Here is a 24,750-nt window from a genome sequence, read left to right on the forward strand (position 1 = left end):
GCAGTACTCAGCTCTGATCAGTCTGTTCCTCTTGAATCTCTGCTTTCTGGCGTCACCTACAGCTTCAGCACCAGCGTTCTCTCTCTAACATCCTGTAATCACCACAAACCATCACCTCTTTATACAGCTCCCTAAAGCAATAGCCTGGCAGGAAATCAAATGTGCACACTTTCACATGTGCTGTATGAGGTTCACTACTTTACTTTACACTGAAGCTCTGCACCAGCACTGTTTCGTTCAGCTAAAATGGACTCTGGTTCATTTGCCCTCTCGGTGCGGTTTATTTCGGCAGGTGTGGAGCAAAACTACCAAACCAAGACTCATTAGAGGAGGTGGTCTTGGTCTGATCCCAAACCAGAATCTGATCTTGACTCAACCCAACTATCAAATATACTCCTCATATTTGACCTAAGCGGCTGTTCAGGTGCAGTTTAACCTGATTTATTTTTATTAACTAATCTCTGAATTAACTCATCTCTAATAATCCTAAGGCTCCATGCTAAACTCAAGCCCACACAAATCTGAATATCTCAGATCAGAGCAGATTAATAATTTGCACTGACATTTTTAACAAGGTTCTATAATTCTAATTATGGTTCTGGATTTGTAAATCTGGTTCTAGAATTGTCACTTAAGTCAAGTAAGAATTCAAGAATTCACACTGTAACAAACACAGGCAGATGTGGACAACAACACTTTTAGAGGTGGTGGTTTTGGTCTAGTCCCAAACCAGAATCTGATCTTGATGCAAACCAACTATCAAATCTACTCACTATATTTGACCTAAGCGGCTGTTCAGGTGCAGTTTAACCTGATTTATTTACTAGGTAATTATTACAACTATTATATTAACTAATGCAACTTTGCTGGGGTTCCATGCTACGCTCATGCCCACACAACTCTGATTATCTCAGATTAGTGCAGATTAGTCATGAACACTGCCATTTAAACAAGGTTCTATAATTCTATTTGTGGTTCTGCATTTGTAAATCTGGTTCTAGAATTGTCACTTAAGTCAAGTAAGAATTCACACTGTAACAAACACAGGCAGGTGTGGACCAAAACAACCAAACCGAGACTCATAGAGGTGGTGGTCTTGGTCTGGGCCCAAGCTAAAATCTGATTTTGACTCAACCCAACTATCAAATATACTCATCATGTTTGACCTAAATGGCTGTTCAGGTGCAGTTTAACCTGATTTATTTACTAGGTAATTATTACAACTATTATATTAACTATTGCATCTTTGCTGGGGTTCCATGCTACGCTCAAGCCCACACAACTCTGATTATCTCAGATTAGTGCAGATTAGTCATTTACACTGACATTTTTAACAAGGTTCCATTATTGTATTTGTGGTTCTGCATTTGTAAATCTGGTTCTAGAATTGTCACTTAAGTCAAGTAAGAAATCAAACTGTGACGAACACAGGCAGCTTTTAAGATGTTGTAGCTGCAGCGAGCCACACCAGTGTGTGTATGTATGTGTGTGTGTATATCAGTGTGTGTGTATTACCTCAGTGAGGTGTGGGTTGGGGTTGAATCCGCACTGGTTGCAGACGGTGGAGCGGCACTGGGTGCAGGTGCTGGAGTTGGGCTGCCCGTCCGTGGTGCCCGTCAGGTCGGCGGTTTTGCAGATGGGGCAGAGCTTGCTGCTGGGCATGGGGGCGATCTGGGGTAGAGCGTAGGGCGAGGGGGGAGCGCTGTTTCCTGGAGACGCTGCAGGAGAACGCCCGCTTTTACTGCTGCCCACGTCCACTTGCAGGTTTTTCCGGGCCGTGTGGTCCTGAGCGGAACCAGGGGGCTGCTGGGGGGCTCCAGGTCCGGGTCCCGTTCCTCCCGGACCCCCCGGACCTCCAGGTTTAGGCCCCATGCTGATGTCTGTCTGATTAGGTTTGCCATGGATACTGCAGGAGATAAGACAAGACAGAAAACAAACAGTCACTGAATCTGAGTTACGCTGAACTCATTTCTGTGGCCACTTTAGATCATTTCCATAGTTTTGTTAGAGTCATGTCCTTGGTTAAAATACACTCATTTTTCTGGATATGCTATTTCCATTTCTATGGTTCTACTACACCCCTTTCTGTGGCTACAGCACTATACACTTCACCACTGATTGGCTGAATATAGTTCCCTTACTGCACGAACTCTGAATTATTAAAAACTACCATGCAGAAAGCAAATTAATGTGTTTTTAATCATTTTATAATTCTACCTTAATAATAAAACTAGCTTTGATAAAAAATGATGGATTAGGATCAAATAAATGCATGAAGTTTAGAATATGAATGGTGTGTATTCTGTTATAGAAAATGCACAAACCCAAGATGCATGAATTACTTTATTTCAGTAATTCAGTCCAAAATGTGAAACTTATAGAGTGATCTATTTCAAGTGATTATTTATTTTATTGTTGATATTACAGCCAATGAAAACCCAAAAATCAGTGAATATCTTATAATATCAATTGGTACTTTTGGCAGTGTGGGCAGTGTGCCAGGTCCTGCTGGAAAATGAAATCCACATCTCCATAAAAGTTGTCAGTAGCAGAGGGAAGCATGAAGTGCTGTAAGATTTTGTGGGAAAACAAAACTGCACTGACTTTAGACTTGATAATAAAACACAGTGGATCAACACCAGCAGATGTTGCACATGTCTCTCCAAAGCATCACTGATCATCAGTAAATTTTACAATTTATTCGAAAATTTCATTAATAATGCACTTAATGTATTCAATATTTAAAGAAATTGAAGAATTTGAAACCTCTGCTTCTGGTAGATATATCATGGCTACAAACTGAACTTTTCTTTTGTATTAAAGAAAATATAAATAAGTCTGACACTGCAAAAAAGACATGACACTATTATTATTATGTTGCATTGTGACTGTCTGTGCATGTGCACACAGCAATAACAATATAAAAACAGCCCCAATACAAACTCTCACTACTATTCCTCACCTCTCTACAGACTCTCCTGGGATTCATGCAGTATAAAAACTGCAACAGACGAGGAACACATGCAGCAAAAAGCCCAAACACTCTCCTGATTCTTTCTGCAGGTTGTTATTAAATGCAATGTGCTGATTCAGAAACGACTAAATGAATACATGAGGTACATGCCGAGCCCCTGATCTGAATTCTCCTGCCAGAATCTACAGCTACTGTTCAACACAATTCCTCCACACTGAATCCATGAGTCAGAAATCATTCCTATTAAACCTAACAAAAGCCGCTCGCGCTGCGCCGGATTCAGGAACGTGAAGGCTTTGATTATGTAGATTGATTATCTGCTTAACCACTGTGACCTGCGTTAATGCGTTAATGGAGGTGATGAGTTGGATCAGGTGTGTCTGAGCAGGTAAACAGTGATGTATGAGGCAGCAGCTCTGACTCTGAGAGATTCTCTGCTGTGCTGCTCAGAGAGACGCTCTCCCCCTCGGCTGCTCTGAAAACACTCCCACGCAACACTGTGTAGGCTTCACAGCGACAAAGCCTTTCATCGGCCTATCAGTCAATCGAAACTGGAAGCACGCTGAGGACGATGCTGTAATAACGCTATAGTAACTGCAGACGGGGGCCGATGTACTGATTCAGACGTCTTCTGCTTGTGTGACGTGAAGAATCGTCCGTTTTTTAGGCTGTTCGGATGGAAAAATGCAAATTGCACTCTCTTCCTCTAAAATAGGATAGTAAAATGATCAAATAAAAGTCACGATTAAACAAAACAAGTGAATAATTATCCACCAATTATTTGGCAGTCCAAAATATTTGACCGAAAATTACAATTTAGCACTTTCGGTGTTCAGAAAAATAAGTGAATAGACTACTGAAGCACATTTATGATTAGAATAGCATTGCGGAAAAAACATTCCATGATTGCAACAGCACTGCTGTAGACACTGTAAAAAGTACTTTGTGGGTATGTCTGTTAAGGGTTAAATAAATGGTTTTAAATTATACTTTTTACTTGATACTTGATTTGTCTTAATAATAAAAAGACAAAATGTTATTAGGACGTGTCATTTATTTTTCTGTAAAAAATGTGTTTGATATTCAGCATTAAGCCTTCAATTTTAAACTAAAAATTAAGTTAATTAGACTTAAAACTTTTTGTTATTATGCCTTAATTGTAAGCTACTGTCACACTGGCCAGACACATGACAGACGCTCGCAGATCTCACTCACACAGTTTATTAATAGTAGTAACAATAATGCAGCAAATAAAAACAACATACCAGAACATAGTCAGGCAAAAACAGGGTCATAGCCAGTAAATCCAGCACAAAGAGGGCTAAGGCAAAAGAGTAGTCAAAAATACAAATAGATCGGCAGCAGAAGTAAACAATAGAGAGGGAAGATTGAGAGTCCGAAAGAAGAGTAGAAGATAACTAGATTCAATACTTGGTAGGGAACAGAGCAAACTGGGTGGTGTTTATACTAGACAGTCCAGGTGAAAACAATCAGTAACTAGGGGAGCGTGAACGCCAAGGCATCTTCAGCAGAGTCAGGGAAGTCTGGTGTGAGTGCATGCTGACAGCATCCGGACTGACAGCTTCACTTATTTATGTTTGCTTTATCAATTTTTCAAGTAATATATATATTTGAAATACTCATAGAGCATCAGAAGGAAAGCAAATGCTATAGAGTGAACTGAACAACATACAGCCAACAACCAGCTCAGAAACTGATGCTTGTTCTTACAGCCTACAACATAAAGGCCAGTCATAATATCTAACCTACAAGTTTACCTCAGGTAGTCTAGGGGAAATCACTACACACTGATGGTAAATGTATGAAAAGAAGTGGTCAATGGCAACAGACTTAATCAAACTCTCAGTTTGAATGTATTTGTGGCCCTTAAAGTTAATCAAACACCAAACAGTTGAGTAATGTTTGAAAATATCCAATTTTACATCAAACAGACTTAATTTATTTGAGTTCAAACTAATTATGGATCCCTGGAAACCATTGTGTGTGCTCTGATCTATCAGACCTGTGATATATATAAAGTGTGACACTTTATATCAGAGCTTTAGATGCTGCTTGTTTCTTTCACTCCACACACAGAAAAACAGCAGAATTAATACACAAACGCATCCGAGCCGAGGCGTAATGAAATATCAGCGCTGCAGACGAGAACGCCGGGGCGTGTAAACAGCGGCGACTCTCCTGAGCAGCACCACTGAAGAAGACTGACAGCGTAAAAATGGCGCTGGAATGGAGCATAAAGAGGATTTTCATCTGCGCTTATGAAAAACGTGTTCAGAACTAAATCACAAATAAATTACTAATCACACAAAGATGATGACCTGCCTGTTCAATCAGATGCAATCTAACACTGAACAAACATAGACACGCGGCTCGGCCAATCCAATCCCAGCTCTGGACACAACAACAACCTTTTCACCAATACCAATACTGACACGGTATATAAGTTCCAGTATCAGCACCAACTGATACTGATACTGTAATTAAGTGCAAGTATCATCCCTAACTACTAAATACAATACTTTATTTAAGTACCAGTATCAGCACTGAAAACGATACTGTAATTAAGTGCCAGTATCAGCACTGATACCAATACTGTAATTAAGTATCAGTATCATCCCTAACTACTAAATACAATACTTTATTTAAGTTCCAGTATCAGCACCAACTGATACTGATAGGGTAATTAAGTGTCAGTATCATTCCTAACTACTAAATACAATACTTTATTTAAGTTCCAGCATCAGCACCAACTGATACGATACTGTAATTAAGTAGCAGAATTATCACTAACTACTAAATACAATACTTTATTTAAGTTCCAGTATCAGCACCACCTGATACCGATAGGGTAATTAATTGCCAGTATCATCACTTACTACTACATACAATATTTTATTTAAGTTCCAGTATCTGCACCAACTGATACGATACTGTAATTAAGTAGCAGAATTATCACTAACTACTAAATACAATACTTTATTTAAGTTCCAGTATCAGCACGAATACCGATACTGTAATTAAAGCGCAAGTATCGTCACTAACTACTAAATGCAATACTGTATTTAAGTTCCAGTTTTATTAACAAATGATACGGATACTGTATTTAATTGCCAGTATCGTCACTAAATACTAAATGCAATACTTTATTTAACTTCCAGTATCAGTACCAACAGATACAATACTGTAATTAAGCACCAGTATCATCCCTAACTACTAAATACAATACTTTATTTAGGTTCCAGTATCCTGTTACTGTATTCAAGTGCCAATATCATTACCAATATGATACTGCATTTTAACACAAATATAGGCAAAGATACTAATACCAATACTATATTTATGTACCAGTATCAACACACCTACTAATACAGTTATATAGTTATACATTTAGGAATATAGTTTAGTACCTAATATCCAATCCTGAGTTTTTTCTGTAAAAGTGAATTCTAAGCTCTCTGGGTTTGTCTGTGGTCTCAGGACGCTGCTGGGTTATTTGTTCTTGGACAGTGTTATTCTGACACTTTGCGAGCAGCTCGTTTACACACCGGCTGTGCAAATATTTAATAGTGCAGGAGATGCTGGTGTAATGAGCTCATTTGGAGCATTATTCTGTGAAACCGGCTCTCAGAGGCTTTTTTTCCTCAACGCAGATCACACTCTCTGCACCCTTCCAATAAAAGAAGCATATAATGATCCATAACAGCTATATATAAACACTGAACTCACACTCTTTAAAACTGAAACTGCAAACTACACTCTTTTAAGCGGACAGAAGAACAACAACTGGACCATGCAGTCCATGGAGTTTCTAATTGCATCATTTATAACCCTATATATAGAATTACTGTATTAATACAGTTTCCCTTATGATCAACATAATTTCACCAAATCTATAGGTCTATAGCACAGTGGCTCATAGAAAGCTTCAAATCCACATGCTAATAAACAGGGATACAGAGTAGGTATAAATCAAACAGGACCAGAAGCTCTGTTATGCTGCTTTCTAACCCTGTATTAACACTGGAAGGTAACACGTCACTCAATTTGCCCAGGTTTGTCTATTGTTGGTGTGTTTGTGGCTGCTTGTATCATCATGTATGGGGCTGTATCAGTGTGGCTGGTTAGGACAGAGGCTAATCTAGTAAGCTATCTATCGAGTTGTCCGCTACTTTCTTAATGCTTTAATTTTCTTCCGTTTATATTAATCAATATCAGGTAATTTAGTGGAAGTGACACAAAAGACACTTCATTTTTTGTACAAATCTGATTATAACAGAATTTTAAACAATCTCAACATGTGGTTTAGATCTGATTAGCAAAAATCTAATGTGTTTTTTGGATGTCCATGCTATAAAAATCTGCCAAAATCAGATTTAAGCCCGTAGTCTCAAATCTCATAGTTTTAGTGTTTTCCTTTAAACGAGGCAAAGAGAAACAGTGGGAATAGATACGGCACATGTATCAGAGTGCACAGAATCGATGCCTCCGGTTCTCAGGCTGTATTTTAGCTGTCTGGTCAGACGCTGGTTTAAATGACCGATTCCCTCCTGGTTTGCTGTTGCTGTCTGATTCCTGCAGCCCTGCTCTCCCTCAATGCTCTTCATCCTCACTTTCAATTACAACAGCTGAACAGAATTTACAGCAAAGGCTTTTTACCTGCTTGTTTACGGTTCCCACAGAGCTTCTGTGTGTTTGTGTGAGTGTGTGTGTGTGTGTGTGTGTGTGGTTTATGTGGCCTGCGGGATGCTTTATTACCCGTCCACAGTGTAACGAGCGGCCTGTATCTCCTTCTTCTGCTCGTATAAGAGCTAGTGTTTGGATTAGTAAGCAATTAGAGAACTGAGTCAGAGAACTACAGACGGCCTCGGGGTCTGCCAGTACACACAAACACACACACGCAAACACACACAAACACACACACACATAACAAGGTTCCAGTGGGCCCAAAAGCAAAGCCATTTACATCTAAAGGCTCCTTCTATCTATTTACTCTATTTATTCCACTTCTTTCCAGGTCCAGAACCCTGTCCATCCACAGGGTACCAGTCCATCACAGGGTACCAGTCCATCCATAGGGTACCAGTCCATCACAGCATACCAGTCCATCACAGGGTACCAGTCCATCACAGGGAACCAGTCCATCACAGGGTACCAGTCCATCACAGGGAACCAGTCCATCACAGGGTACCAGTCCATCACAGGGTACCAGTCCATCACAGGGTACCAGTCCATCACAGGAAACCAGTCCATCACAGGGTACCAGTCCATCACAGGGTACCAGTCCATCACAGCATACCAGTCCATCACAGGAAACCAGTCCATCACAGGGTATCAGTCCATCACAGGGTACCAGTCCATCACAGGGTACCAGTCCATCACAGGGTACCAGTCCATCACAGGAAACCAGTCCATCACAGGGTACCAGTCCATCACAGGGTACCAGTCCATCACAGGGAACCAGTCCATCACAGCATACCAGTCCATCACAGGGTGGGTACCAGTCCATCACAGGGTACCAGTCCATCAACAGAGGACCACACACATTTAATGGCCACTGGCCTTAGCCAGGGTGCTAACACTGCTGTAGTGATGTGAGACGAAGCCCTTAGTGAGGGCACTAGTAATGCTGTAGTAAATGTGGAACGAGGCCCTTAGCGAGGGTACTAACACTGCTGTAGTCATGTGGGACGAGGCCCTTAGCGAGGGTGCTAACACTGCTGTAGTGATGTGGGACGAGGCCCTTAGCGAGGGTGCTAACACTGCTATAGTGATGTGGGACGAGGCCCTTAGCGAGGGTGCTAACACTGCTGTAGTGATGTGAGACGAGGCCCTTAGCGAGGGTGCTAACACTGCTGTAGTGATGTGGGACGAGGCCCTTAGCGAGGGTACTAACACTGCTGTAGTGATGTGGGACGAGGCCCTTAGCGAGGGTACTAACACTGCTGTAGTGATGTGGGACGAGGCCCTTAGCGAGGGTACTAACACTGCTGTAGTGATGTGGGACGAGGCCCTTAGCGAGGGTACTAACACTGCTGTAGTGATGTGGGACGAGGCCCTTAGCGAGGGTACTAACACTGCTGTAGTGATGTGGGACGAGGCCCTTAGCGAGGGTACTAACACTGCTGTAGTGATGTGGGACGAGGCCCTTAGCGAGGGTACTAACACTGCTGTAGTGATGTGGGACGAGGCCCTTAGCGAGGGTACTAACACTGCTGTAGTGGTGTAGGAAATAAATTATCACTGTTACGGCACTACTGTTGGGTGTCAAGGACGATTAAGATCCAACAAAACTGAGATAATATCAGTAGGCATGCAAGCACACACACACACACACACACACACACACTGATATATCAAAGGCAGCACTTCATCTGATGGATTCCAGACAGGAGGAAAGTGAGCGAGAATCAAAATAGCAACTTTTACAGCATGGGTGAGTCAGACTGGAGTGTGTGCCTGTGTGTAAGTGTGTGTGAGTGAGTGTGTGTGTGTGTGTGTGTGTTCTGCTCTCTCTCTTTCTTCTCTGTCATCCGCAAACATTGGAGGCAGCGTGTCCCTCATTATCAGGTTAAGAGTCACAGCGCTGACAACAGGAAGCAGCTCCAACCCCTGATCTCTAAAACATCTGACAACACCACTCGCTTCACACACTCCCCACACACACTCCCCACACACACTGCACACACACACAGACACACTACACACACACTCCTCAGGGTGTATCCCTCTCCTGCAGTCTGCACAGAAAGCCTTTAAACCCTCCTAAAGCAGCGAGCATTGCATACCATCTGACATCATGTTATTTAGGTTCTAGCTCATCTTCGGTTCTCCGCCCTTTATGTACTCACTCAGTATCATCAAGGCTTTACCACACTGCTGTTGTATTATACAGCTAAATATCATCATTATCACTATCAGTTCTAAATAAATAACAATGATTAACAATAGATGGACAGTATGGCTAAAAATCTACCAACAGCATACAGAAAATCTACCAATAGGACGGCAGCTTTATAAGAAACCCACCAATGGGATACACAGCTAAAACACAGCTACAAATAACTGCACCAATAGGAGGGTAGCATTTTAAGATACCCACTAATAGAAAAATAGCACAGGTATGAATCCACCAATAGGAAAATGACAAAATTAAAAACAAATTTACCAATGGGAGAACTGCACAGGTGAAGAGCATGATTCAAAATCAACCAATAGCAAAAACACCACAGTTTCAATAACCAATCAACAGAAGAACAGCATGACATAAACTCAACAAATAAAAGAAGCACATTAATTCAAGTCTAAAAATAAACCTTTAAAAAGAAAAATATGTATCTAAATATTTTAATAGTAAGAAACCTGTTAATGTGAAGACAAGTTTATACTATAAATTTAACCACCAATCCAGTATATTATATTCCTCATATAATGGCAGTTATTACTGTACATACAGATGGTAAGCTGCTGAGAGCTGAGAGAGACAGTTAGTAATGGTGAGTGATGGTGAGCTGTAGTGTACGAGTGTGTCAGAACCCGTCGGCCTGCTGTTAAACGTGTTCCCCTGGGTGCACTGGAGTAAACAACAGAGTTCAGCACGCACTGATGAAGCTCCAACATACTCTAACCTCCAGCCCCTTCACACACACGTGTACACACACTCAGAAACACACGGTGACCACCCGCTAGAGCTGCAGCTACGCCTCTGAGAGAACCACTGACCCACAGCTGCCCACTCACACACACACACTTACAGCAGAGAGCTGAACCCTCTCCACAGCTTCTGCAGAGTATATCTAACAGTGTTCTATAGTGTTCTGCCACGGAAAACTGTGCAGCTTATACAGCTACTGGGGCAGAAAGCACACCTGCAGAAAAAACAAATGTAGAAACAAATACAGCCCTGTAAAACTGAATAAAGGCCTGTAGAACCAACACTAGCTCTGCAGAACCAACACTAGCCCTGCAGAACCAACTCCAGCCCTGCAGAACCAACTCCAGCATTACAGAACTAAGTAAAGACCTGTAGAACCAACTCCAGCCATGCAGAACCAAATCCAGCACTACAGAACTAAGTAAAGACCTGTAGAACCAAATCCAGCCCTACAGAACCAACTCCAGCCCTGCAGAACCAAATCCAACACTACAGAACTAAGTAAAGACATGTAGAACCAAATTCTGCCCTGTAGAACTGAATAAAGACCTGTAGAAAAAAATCCAGCCCTGTAGAACTGAAAAAGACATGTAAAACCAAATCCAGCCCTGTAGAAATTACTAAAGACGTGTAGAATCAAATCTAGCCCTGTATAACTGAATAAAGGCATGTAGAACCAAATCCAGCCCTGTAGAACTGAATAAAGATGTGTAGAACCAAATCCAGCCCTGTAGAACTGAATAAAGATGTGTAGAACCAAATCCAGCCCTGTAGAACTGAATAAAGGCATGTAGAACCAAATCCAGCCCTGTAGAACTGAATAAAGATGTGTAGAACCAAATCCAGCCCTGTAGAACTGAATAAAGATGTGTAGAACCAAATCCAGCCCTGAAGAACTGAATAAAGATGTGTAGAACCAAATCCAGCCCTGAAGAACCAAAGCCAGCCCTACAAAACCAATGCACCATGCATTAACTCAAAGCAGAAGAATAAAGCAGCCATAAGCTGCTCCAGCCTTTATCCATGGTGCTGAAAAACATAGGACTAAACACCAGCAATCATAGTCTAGAATTGCAGTCTCTGACAGTGTCAGTGAGGTCAAACATGCTGTGAAAAAGCACACAGTCACTGAGGCCCTCACGACTGATTGTTTCACTTAACTGATTCATGACCTCCATTCAATTAGCAAGCATTCAGCTAATTCTCCTTCAGCTGTGGGACAAAACAACTCAGGTTTGATTGCTCTTGAATAATCCAGAGTGTTAAAACTGGCAACCACAGTGCAACAGAACAGAGCTCTATAGCACCAGCAGGTCTATATACACTACTAGTGCTTTAAAGTGACTTTATAATATATAACATTAACAGAATATTATGTAGTAAATTTACCTTAAAACTGCAGCTTTAGAATTATATTGATGGGGACCTCTCAACAGAATTGTGTAATACTGTGTAGCCAGAGTCATATTAGTGTAAAATCATGTGTTATTACTTTACTGCCTCAGTCCACATGCTTCTTTCACTGCAGATGCTGCTTTTGTATATCTCTGCTTGTCAACAAATGCATGTGTAAAGCTACACTCTAAAAACAGAGGTACGATCTAAGTACTTTTTTGTACTCAAAGGTACACTTTTCATAATTGTACCCTCAAAGGTATAATACTGGTCTTTGCAGGCTCAGATTTGTTCCCTCTGATCTACAAAGCCATTCCTAACAGCAGGAAATACAGATTTGTACCATTTAACCTGCAGCCAAAAGGTACATTCAGTATTTTGTATCACTGTACTAATAAACAATATATATTTTAATTTTTATTTTCTTTTTTTGAAAGCCAGGCAATTTTGGATCATCAAGTTCTTGACACATATTCAGTTGATGATAATGTTTATAATCTTTATAATCTTTACTGGCACAAAAAACATGGGTACATAAAAAGACTTTCACTGAAAGGTACTTTTTTGTACCTCAATAAAAGCTACAGCCCCAGAGACAAGCTTTGTAATATTTTAAGTAAAAATCTGTACTTACTTTTCTTAATGTGTATGTGTAGGACTTACTGGACTGGACTGGACTTTTTATTATGTGAACTGATCATAAAGTGTTACCTCAAGGGATATACGTTGTGAGGTGTTATCTTCTAACAAGAGTGAAGTCTGAAGTTCTAACAAGTCTGAAGTTGTGCAGAAATTTAACATTCTCTGGTAAATGTACTGGAAATACATCATAGAAGGCACTGAATACTACTCAGCACAAATGGTAGATATTATCATGACTGGTGACTTCTGGCTAGTATTGTTCATGTGAACGGACAAGCTATGGGATAAAGCAAAAGTCACGGGACACGAGATTACTTCCTGTGACATGATGCTCTAACTAATCAACATAATAACTCTTAAGGTCTTCCTGTTTGTTTTAGTTTTAATATCAGTGAAGTTATCGTTAATGATACAGAATGATGGCGGTTGTTTGAGGCTGAGCTGCAGATAAGTCTTGCTCTTCGCTCTCCAGAGCCTCATTTCCTTTAGTTCGACACCCCAGTCACTAACCCAGAGCGAACGGGCGAGAGAGTGGCGCGAGTGTGACTGAGTGAGTGAGTGAGTGTGACTGTAAGTGTGCCCCTGCCACAGCAACAACTTCTTCACTCGACAGTTACGAGTTTCCTGAATGCCAATTTGAAACCAATTTGCATAAGTGAACTAACAATCCATCATCTCTCTGTCTCTATCTCTTTATCTATCTATCCTTCTCTCTCTGTCTCTCTAATCTGCAATTTAAACACAATAACATCATAAACAGCTGCAAGAAATCGAGCTTCATCACAGGGCCAGCTTCAGAGCGGAGAGAGGTTAAGGTCGAGCTAAAAGCTAACAAGACTTAAACTGAGCTTAACACCACAGCAACCCCCCTGAACTTTTTTTTACTACTGTACATTTTAAGCTCATATTTATAAAGCCATAGAGTCATACAGTGTCAAAAAAAAAAAAACATGCACAGTTTCTGGAAAGTTTATACATCATGCTAAATGAGTTAGCATCATGATAATTGGTGAGACCGTAGTCCACCCATAGACAAGCTAATTTAACACACAATAGTCTACTGTCTACATCTGAATCTTGGTCTAGTTTGAAACTAAATGGAAATAAAGGTAGCAGTAAAAGAGCTGCAGTGCTTAAGGCGCTGTCCAAGGTTCTGAAACTGAAACTGAAAAGACTCCCTCAGGTCTAAATTCAGCACCACTGGTCTGGACAGTGCCCAGAATGTTCAGACTGGCTTCTCTCCAGCTGAAAATGTTAAACAGACCTCTTGTGGTGGGTGACAAGGCAAAAATATAATATTTCAGTACTTGAAAACAGAACAATAGCATTAACATATCATTATTACAACACAACACAGAAGAAGTCTGGACACAGGGGTTTCTGTGGGAACCACATGATCTGCAAAATAACTGGTGGTCCAAAAAGCTACTTAATTTTTAATCATTTTAACCCCTTGAATCCAGGGTTAATTTTTTGCAATTAATTGTACTGAATCAGAAACTAGTCTAACAGTTTTTAGCAAATCCTGTGGAGTCCCTCAGGGTTTTAGTTTGTGGCCTATGAAACTGATGTTAATTATGGGTTAGTGATGCACTGTATTTTTGAGTGCAAAGAAGTGTGAGATTACATACTAAAGGGTTAAACACTAACGGTCTATAAAAACACTTTATTAGAAATACCTATGCTTAGTCCGACTACTGTATGTCATGTGGTACCATGCAGATATGGATGGGGTGATGAAAAACATCAGCAGAAGACCAATTCAGGTCCTTCTTCTATCAGCATACAACAGAAAGCTGAGGCTGCATCAAGCACAAGCTCACCAAAACTAGACAGACAGCTGAAAACTAGGGAAACCTAATTCTGCTAAGGCTCACAGATGGTAGAATCAGGAGCAGCATGAGTCCATAGACCCAGTCTGCCTTGTTTCAACAGTCCAAACTGGTGAACTGGTAGAAGTGCAACTGGTTTGGGACACTTGTAGCTGAACTTACAGTCAAACTAATCAAAAACGCCTTCTATAAAGCTGAGCTGGGGTTGCCAGCACCACCATAAGCCCCTTTATCACTGTTCTCACTATACTCATTATTCCCACTATTCAAACTCTATCCCTCCATCCTCCTCTTCTCACTCCAGCTTGAGCATTCTACTCAGGAACACATGAACAGAGTGAAATAGAGAGGGGCAGAAGGAGAAAGAGAGAGAGAGAGAGAGAGAGAGAGAGAGAGAGAGAGACAGAGAGAGAGGCTGCAGACCATCTTAACTGTTAGAAAAGGAGAGAAATGGGGGGAAAAGAGAGTGAGAGAGATAAGTGTGAAAAATCTCTATGTTAAAAAAAAACATAAAGCAGATGAAGGATGATAAGACAGCAGACTGATTCAGAACACCTTATAGATAATTCACTTCACTCCAACTTCAACACAAAGTATCTCATGCTGAGTGTGAGAATTTATTAATTTAGATTAAATTAAGCAACAATAATTCTAATCGAGGCGATCACTTAATCAGAGTTTATCACTCAACCTATTACTGAGAACATAATTAGCGCAGAGCAGCAGAAACGTGCAAGATATTCAGAATGAAGAGTCCCAGAATAATCACTGTTTAATCACTGATTCTAGTGTTTATCGGTAAATATTGTAAGAGTTATGGTGATATCGGTGGGGATAATGGTGATGATGGTGATAGCGGTGTGGATGATGTTGGAGATGATGGTGATAGCAGTGAGGAAGATGTTGGTGATGATGGTGATAGCAGTGGGGATGATGTGATGGTAATGGTGGTGATAGCAGTGGGGATGATATTGGTGATGATGGTGATAGCAGTGGGGATGATGTGATGATGATGTGATGGTGATAGCAGTGGGGATGATGTGATGGTGGTGATAGCAGTGGGGATGATGTGATGATGATGTGATGGTGATAGCAGTGGGGATGATGTGATGATGATGTGATGGTGATAGCAGTGGGGATGATGTGATGATGATGTGATGTGATAGCAGTGGGGATGATGTGATGGTGATGGAGGTGATAGCAGTGAGGATGATGTTGGTGATAGCAGTGGGGATGATATTGGTGATGATGGTGATAGCAGTGGAGATGATGTGATGATGATATGATGTGATAGCAGTGGGGATGATGTGATGGTGATGGTGATGATAGCAGTGGGGATGATGTTGGTGATGATGTGATGTGATAGCAGTGGGGATGATGTGATGGTGATGGTGGTGATAGCAGTGTGGGTGATGTTGGTGATGATGGTGATAGCAGTGGGGATGATGTTGGTGATGATGGTGATAGCAGTGGGGATGATGGTGATAGCAGCGGGGATGATGTTGGTGATGATTGTGGTGATGATGCTGATAGCAGCGGGGATGATGTTGGTGATGATGGTGGTGATGATGGTGATAGCAGCAGGATGATGTTGGTGATGATTGTGGTGATGATGCTGATAGCAGCGGGGATGATGTTGGTGATGATGGTGATAGAAGTGGGGATGATGTTGGTGGTGATGGTGATAGCAGTCGGGGTGATGTTGGTGATGATGGTGATAGCAGTGGCGGTGATGTTGGTGGTGATGGTGATAGCAGTGGGGATGATGGTGATAGCAGCGGGGATGATGTTGGTGATGATTGTGGTGATGATGCTGATAGCAGCGGGGATGATGTTGGTGATGATGGTGGTGATGATGGTGATAGCAGCAGGATGATGTTGGTGATGATTGTGGTGATGATGCTGATAGCAGCGGGGATGATGTTGGTGATGATGGTGATAGCAGTGGGGGTGATGTTGGTGATGATGGTGATAGCAGCGGGGATGATGTTGGTGATGATTGTGGTGATGATGCTGATAGCAGCGGGGATGATGTTGGTGATGATGGTGATAGAAGTGGGGATGATGTTGGCGATGATTGTGGTGCTGATGGTGATAGCAGTGGGGGTGATGTTGGTGATGATGGTGATAGCAGTGGGGGTGATGTTGGTGGTGATGGTGATAGCAGTGGAGGTGATGTTGGTGATGATGGTGATAGCAGTGGGGGTGATGTTGGTGATATTGGTGATGATTGTGATGATGATGGTGATGTATAACTGTTTTTCACTGTGCTGTTTGCAAAAGCTCTTTTATAAAGCTCAGAGTCTCAGGAAGCAGAATCACAATACAAAGCTTTAACTCTTTAAACTCCAGCTTAGACTGGAGCTTTATCCTAAAGGCTTTCAGTTACAAAGGCCACAGTTAAATGAGCTGCAGAGCTGCAGCTATGAGGAACATCTGACCACACCCACAGCCTCTCAGACGGACTGGCATTCTGATTTTAAACTGAAAACTGATGCGTTTAAAAAACATTATATCCCTGCAGCTCGAGTTTCACGCCTCGTCATTTGTCTCACTTTCATCTCACTTTACCACTGTCAGAGTGACTGCACTCTCCCAGCATATAGAACAGAGAGAGAGAGAAAGAAGAGAGAGACTCCGGCTGAATGGAGCACCTTTATTAGATTGGAGTGTCATTATGAAGCAGCGTGTTTTATCAGGGTGATGCTGTGGAAGGGTCAGACAGCAGTGTCCCTTACTCTCTCTGCTGGGAAATGAACTGTCCAGTTCTATCATCTCTTTTTTTTTCTTCTCTAAACCTCCACTTATTCTCATCTGTAATACAAGACCTATGTCATAATAATAAACCCAGTATGTAATGTATATGTAGGCATATATGTAATCTATATGTCTGTATGTAACACTATGCCCTGTGAATGTTTATCAAGGGCATTAAAAAAAAGAACACCGTTGCATTACTTCACAGCCCCTACAGCTGGGGGGCTTTCTACCCTTCTAGCCCACACCTGGAATTAGATATCATGCCAGAGTTCATGTTTATTTGCTCCAGAGAGTCTTATTCTATTGGCAGTACTTCTCTATAGGCCCTAGACAAGCTGTGTGTGTGTTGTAGGGCTGCAACTAATGATTATTTTGGTAGTCGACTAATCTGATGATCATTTTTTATGATTAGTCGTTTAGTCAACGATTATTTCTGCCATGTCCTCCATCTCTAAAAAAAAAAAAAACAGCTAAACATGAGGTTTAAAAGGCCTTTAAGTGTCCACATGTTGTTTAAACGTGGAGAGTACTGATATTTAGTGAATAAATATGTAATCTGTTGGAGACACAGACCAAGTTTCTTCTGTCTACAGCACTTTGTGTAATGCGGTACTGTTACAAATTAACGATTAGTCGACAATAACATTTGTAGTCGACAAATTTAAATAATCGACATTGTCGATTATATCGACTAATCGTTGCAGCCCTAGTGTGTTCTGTGCAATTTTACATCTGCGTCAGTAATGGGTACAAGTTAAAGTAGCTGAATGCATTCATTGGAAGGGGTGTCCATATATAACATCATGCAGGTACACAATTGTGCCTCATAGGAATCTGTATTTACACACACAGACACACACACACACACACCTGCTGCTACACACTCCTTGAAAAGACAGTATTGGGCCAGCATGATCATGCAGGAACAATAAAAAGGAGTAGAAAAAAAAGAAAGAGAGAGAAAGAGAGTGAATCTGAGGAAGAGAGAGATTGCAAAAGAGAGACAGAAAAGGGCGGGTTAGATAAAGAAATAAGACAGAAAAGAGAAAGAGAGAGAAATTTGCTGATGAATGGCTCTCAGAGCTGCTCGTCAAAACTGCATCAATAGTTAATAGAGAAACATTTCATCACCATCATCATCATCATCATCCCTCTCTCTCTCTCATCTCGCTCTATCACCTCACACACACACATACACACAGGTCTCTCTCTCACTGTCTCTCTCTCCTTGTTTTTAACAAGTTCTCTCTCTTTCTCTCTTTCTTAATGCTTTTTTATTGGCCTGAACTGAAATATAAAATGAATGCCTAACATCACTATTTTTAATAACAGTGTAATAAGTGTAATAAGTGATATAAGCCCTCAGAAGTGAGCTCTGCTTCCATGTTTCCCCCAGACAACATCTGGATCTGTTCACATCAACCAGCAGCTCAACTCAGTTAACTTAATAAAGCTCTGATCAGACAGACAGACACACAGACAAACAGGTGATTAGATAAACAGACAGACAGGCAAGTAGATGGGTAGTTAAACAGATATACACATACATAATCAGACAGAAAGAAGCGTGGTGGCAAGAAAGACAGACACAAAGATAAGGCAGACAGACAGACATACATAATCAGACAGAGACATAAATATAGTGTGATAGACAGCACCACATGCTGATCACATACTGAAGTCACTACTGAAGTCACACACTGATCACATACTGATCACATACTGTTGGATCACATACTGATCATGTACTTAAGTCACGTACTGATGATGAAAAATTAGTACTAAAAATGCAGTAGTACTGGATGGAGCTTCAGCATTTGAGAGAACACAGTTCCTCTGCTCGGCAGCCCAACGCTGAGAGGTTTCACACATCTCTACCCCACACTCTGCACTGGATACAGTGACCTTATGGTCATCAGCTTCGGAGCATCCTGTTCTATAGTGTATACTATGGAGATTAAAGATACTGCATATTATATTACAGTGACGGATTCCTATAGCAGCTGAACGTGCTAATTATTAATAAAGAGCTGTCCCGACACTTTTGGACATCTCTGTCATCAGCCTCGCACAAACAATTAGAGTCTGTGTGTGTGTGTTATAGCATGTTAGCTTGTGTAAACCCTCCCACACCCATTTCATAATGCAGGCAATTCAGTGCAAGAAATTTAACCCCTCCATGTCCAGTTTACTGTGTGATGAGGAAAGATGCTACAGAACCTGTTCTGATTAATCTGATTGGAAAAGCTGCAGTTCAGACAAACTAAATTTAACAACAATTTAACAATTTATTATACTATGTATGATGTTTAGGCTTTTAATTGCATTTAATTTCCGGTTTTGTATTCATCCTCATTAAACTGAGCTCAATGGTATTTGGACCAAAGTGAACTGTTAGATAATCTATGTAAGCTTAAGGTCATAAATTCCACAAAAATACACAAAAAAATGTTTTACTGTTAAACGTTTAGAACTATTTCCAGTGTTGGTGGATTAAATTGTGAAAGCTCCCTTAGAGAAAGTTAATATATCAGATGGTTATTAAACTGTCTGGTACCTAAAGTACTGTTTCACCAAAGCTTTGAGAAGATTTTCAGGTCTAAACATGTTAGAAATCAATATAAAGTGGAAAGCAGGATGGGAAGTTTACAATATTTTATCGAGATTGTGATATACACAATCTTCTACTCAGAATTCTGTAAATATTTTGCTTCTTAGTTCTTAAGAAACACTAATCAACTGTCTATTTCTTTACAAAGAAAGAAAATACACCTCTTTACCCTGCGGAGTATCTGAATTGCAGATATGCATGGCAAAATATCATAATAAATATTTCTTATTGTAAAAAATATTTTTATCGTAATGTCTACCCTAGTGGACAGATAGAGTCCCTGGAGTAAATATACTGTATTCTTTATTCCTCACTATTTTACAACCATCAATATTCCATATAAAACACAATATAAAAGAGACATGTACATACACTGGGAGCCTAGATTTAGAATACATTTTAAAACTTGCAATAAATATTATAAAACCATCATATGAGCAAGCATTGAAAGGGCGTGCATGGTCTATTAAAGCTGATGGGGGGGGGGGGGGGGGGGTAAATAAATAAATAAATAAATAAAATGCACTAGGCAGGTAGATGCATGATCACCCTCAGCAGCAGCAACAATGCTGATTGATGCTACTTGTTGTCCATCTGCAGCTTGGCATCCCACATTATTATAGTAGCCCTCTACTATGAACGGTGCTTAGCTAGCTACCCTTGCTAACAGGGACCTGTGCAATGTGTGCAAACGTGTTTCAGCGGCTGTTGCAGCTTTACTGTGTCAGCACTGGGTGCATATTCGAGTTGTAAATGCTGTAAATGCTCTTATTGCTCTGAATGCAGAAAACAGAGTCTTACACCTGTACAGACTGCCTGCACGCAATGCAGTTGCACTGCTACCGACAGATGGGTGCATTCATGATATAGCTACACACACACACAGGTTACATACATACACACACACATATATATACACATACACACATATGCACACTAATATACGCTCGTCAACATGCACGCACACGCGCCCCACGCGCCCTAAAAGGGTGTGCAGGTGTACCTGTTGGCTTGCAGGACGGATCCCGGAGCCGGTCCCCCGCCGGGCGCGCCGTTGCTCGGCTTGTTGAACTGTCCAGCGCCCGGCGCTGCTGAAACTGAGCCTGGAGCCTCGCCCTCTCCCTCCAGGCTCGCTTCGTTTCCCATCGCGCCGTGGAAGAAGGGAGAGAGAGGAGAGAGAGAGGCGGAGAGAGAGGAGAGAGAAAGAGGGGCAGCGAGCGGTGCGGTCGCGGGAAATAAAAGAAATAAGTCCTATAGAGAGAAAGAGAGAGAGAGAGGAGCTCAGCGCCGCTCCGGTTCCGCCATCATTCGCCTACAATCCAGCGACCTGCTAGCGTACTGCGCATGCGCGGCGCAGAGTCGGCTTCTGCGACTCGGTTGTTTTTCGAGAGTCGATTCACTTGGCACAGTTGATTCAACCGGTCCAAATGAGCTGGCTGGCACGACTGAACTAAGTCGAATGCAACTAATCATTTTTGGAGTGTTGTGGATAACACCACCGCCTGCCACTGAGCTATCATGTGGGAGACTGGGGTTCAATTCCAATTCTGGATGACTGAATGCTGTGCTACACCAGTTACACCAGTCCTTGGGCAAGACTCCTAACAATACATTGGCCCACCTCTGTAATAGAAATAACCTTGTAAGTCATTCTGAATAGGAGAGTCAGCTAAATGCTATAAATTCAAAAAGAAATCATTGATTAAACATCACTTCTCACATATTTTCACATCACAAAATTTGTTGAACAAACTGAACTAAGTGTATCAACTTCTGATGATTGTTGTCGAATCATGCACTGTCCTAGCACCAATGCATAAAATTAAAATTATGAATAAATGTTGAAAAACTACATTGAAATGCCACATTATCACTTTTTAAAAATAATAATTATATTTGCTTAATAGCCTTGAAAGTTGAAAGTGAATCAACTCTTTGTGATTCTTTATCAGCAACGCACTGTAGTGGCACCCATGCACTACAATTTTAAAATTAAAATATGCATTTTAATTAAATGTTGGAAGAGTATTGCCTTGTTATTATCACACAAACAGAAAAGTTTTGCTTAGTAGCCATAACATTTTCAAGTGCATCATTGGATGTTCATTTATGAATGAATCAGCTTTTTGTAGCTTTTGTGTTTAAAAGCATTTTTAATGACAGTGTTCTGTATGTTCTCTCTGTAGAAATATAACTGTATAACTATAAGTGTCTGCTGACTCGGGGAGTATCCTTCTGAATGGAGGGCATGAACAGTAAGGTTGACTCCACTGATGAGTCGATTCATTTTTGATTCGTAGGTTCGATTCATTTAAATAGACGGTTGAAGGGATTCGGTTGGGGAAACTGAATCCAATTTCCCATCACTAGGCACGGAGCACGCGCACAAAGAGGAGGGGTGTAAGAGGAGAAGGAGGGGGTAAGAGGAGGAGGAACGAGGGTAAGAGCAAGAGGAGGAGTGAAAGGAGGATGAAGGGTTGAAAAAGAGGAGGAGGGTAAAGAGGTGGAGCAGAGCAAAAGGCGGGGAAAGGTAAATGGGGAAGAGGACATGATAGGGAAGGGGAAGTAGGTTTAAATGGATGGGGTAAAAATGGGAGAGGTAAAAGGAGGAGGCTAAAATTAAAAAAAGGAGGGGTCAAAAGAGAGGGGAATAAGGTAAGGAGAAAGATGGTAAAAAGACGAGAAGGAGGGGTAAAAAGGAAGAAAATTAAAGAAAAAAGGAGAAGGGTAAAAACAGTAAGGGTTAAAATTGGAGAAAGGTAAAGAAATGAAAGGAAGGAGGGGTCAAAAGCAAGGGGACTAAAATTAAAAGGAGGAGGATGGTAAAAAGAAGAGAATGAGGGGTAAAAGTGTCTTGAGACTACAATGATGACAAAGGGGGTAAAATAGGAGGAGGAAAGTAAAAAGAGGTGAAGGAGGAAAAGAAGGCTAAAAAAGTAGGTGTCAAAGTAAGGGGACAAGGAGAAGGAGGATGATGGTAAAAAGAAGAGTTTAAGGGAGTAAAATGAGCATGAGACTAAAATGAGGAGGAGGTTAAAACGAAAGTGGGTAAAATAGGAAAATGAAAGTAAAAAGAGGAGAAGGAGGGTTAAAAGAAGGAAGAGGAGGCTAAAATAAAGAAAAAGTCTGGTCAAAAGTGAGGAGACTAAGGGGATGGAGGACAAAAAGGGGTAAATGGAGGAGGAGGATAGGAAAAATTATGGAGGGGTAAAAATAGGAGAAGAAAGGTAAAAAAAAAGAGAAGGAGGGGTTAAATGGAGGAGGAGGCTAAAATCAAGGAGGGGTCAAAAGAGAGGAGAGTAAAATAAGAAGGTAAAAAGAAGTACCTTCTTAAGGTGGAAAAAAGGAAAGCTAAAAAGAAGAGAAACTGGGGTTAAAATGGAGGGGGTAAAACATGGTAAAATGTGATGATGGAGTAAAAAGAGAAGGAGAGTTCAAGTAGTAGAATATAATAGAAGAAGAAAAGGGGTGGGATAAAAGAATAAAGAGAAAGTAAGAGGAGGGGGATAGGAGGAGAACAAAAACACTATCATAACTTCTGTAAATGGGTTGGGCTTAATTGCTGCAGGATGTGTAAGTGCACATGTGTCATTATACAATTCAGTAGTTCAGTGCTCGATTAGTGTGTGTGTGTGTGTGTGTGTTGGGTTTGCTGAGGTGGGTTAAGGTGGGAGTAATGCTGTATGAGGTGGGAAAGGCCTTTGTTGCTTCAAAAACTCTTTGATGTCAAACATTAACATACTTTACCCACCGGCACCTGCTGAGAGAGCAAGCACAGCCTTTATACTGCTGCCAAGAGAGAGAGAGAGAGAGAGAGAGAGAGAGAGAGAGAGAGAGAGAATGAGAGAGAGAGAGAGAGAGAGAGAGAGAGAGAGAGAGTGTGTGTGTGTGTGTGTGTGTGTGTGTGTGAGAGAGAGAGAGAGAGAGAGAGAGAGAGAGAGAGAGAGAGAGAGAGAGAGAGAGAGAGAGAGAGAGAGCACTGTGAAAGTCAGTGAACTTTTGTGTAAGAGAGTTATATCCTCGAGCCACCCTTGATGACATCATCGATCAGCTTGATCAATACTGGTCCTGGTTGCAGCTGCTTCAGACATATGGCCCTGAATTACACAACACACCAGAGCTCCACTGACAACAACACCATACATCAAACTGAGGAGCTTTCACATCACTGAATAAAACTTTTATATATACACTACCATGCAAAACTTTCTGTGCCTGTGGGCAATGAGCTTTTCTGCTGCTTTTATAAAGTTTTGAAAAAGTTATACAGCAGAATAATGTATGGAAGATTTATACAGACTATATTACAGACTATTATACAAAATCTTAAAAGACCTCAATAAATGTGATTTAAGACCCAAAGATGTAGTCATAACTTCTTAAGTAGAAAATAATTTATTGTATTGAAAATTAAAACTTAAAGTTTCTCATTTGTTATCAACTTTCTTTTTTAATTTTGTTCCATTGTGATGGAGAACATGTTAGCATGTTAGCTAGCTCACAGCCAATGTTAGCGAGCTCTCCGCTAACCCTAGTTTTCTTCCCGGTAATGTAGCTAACTCGCTGCTAACATTAGTATGCTAGCTAGCTCGCTGCTCATGTTAAAACTTCTAACCTTAGTTCTCTCTCCGCCAATGTTAGCTAGCTCTACGCTAACCTTAGTTCTCTCGTCAGCATTGTTAGCTAGCTCACTGCTAATGTTAGCTAGCTCTATGCTAACCTTAGTTCTCTCATCAGTATTGTTAGCTAGCTCGCTGCTAATGTTAACTAGCTCTATGCTAACCTTAGTTCTCTCCACAGTAATGTTAGCTAGCTCTACAGTAACCTTAGTTTTTTCGCCAGTAGCAAGCTAGCTCGTTGATAA

General features: G+C 41.0%; 1 protein-coding gene across 2 annotated transcripts in view; it reads right to left on the minus strand.

Moving 5' to 3' along the window:
• The window catches only part of bsnb (bassoon (presynaptic cytomatrix protein) b), a 124,655-nt gene extending 103,450 nt beyond the window's left edge, over nt 1–21,205 (minus strand). For both annotated transcript variants that reach the window (XM_049471487.1, XM_007234457.4), the window contains exons 1-2: nt 20,890–21,205; nt 1,516–1,906 (exon numbers count right to left, since the gene is read on the minus strand). In XM_049471487.1, coding sequence (XP_049327444.1) covers nt 1,516–1,906; nt 20,890–21,032 — 534 coding nt within the window. In that variant the 5' untranslated portion in view covers nt 21,033–21,205. The remainder of the gene's footprint in view (nt 1–1,515; nt 1,907–20,889) is intronic.
• Between the last annotated feature and the right edge of the window lie 3,545 nt (nt 21,206–24,750).

The sequence above is a fragment of the Astyanax mexicanus genome, chromosome 24 (genome assembly GCF_023375975.1).
Source record: "Astyanax mexicanus isolate ESR-SI-001 chromosome 24, AstMex3_surface, whole genome shotgun sequence".
NCBI lineage: Eukaryota > Metazoa > Chordata > Actinopteri > Characiformes > Acestrorhamphidae > Astyanax > Astyanax mexicanus.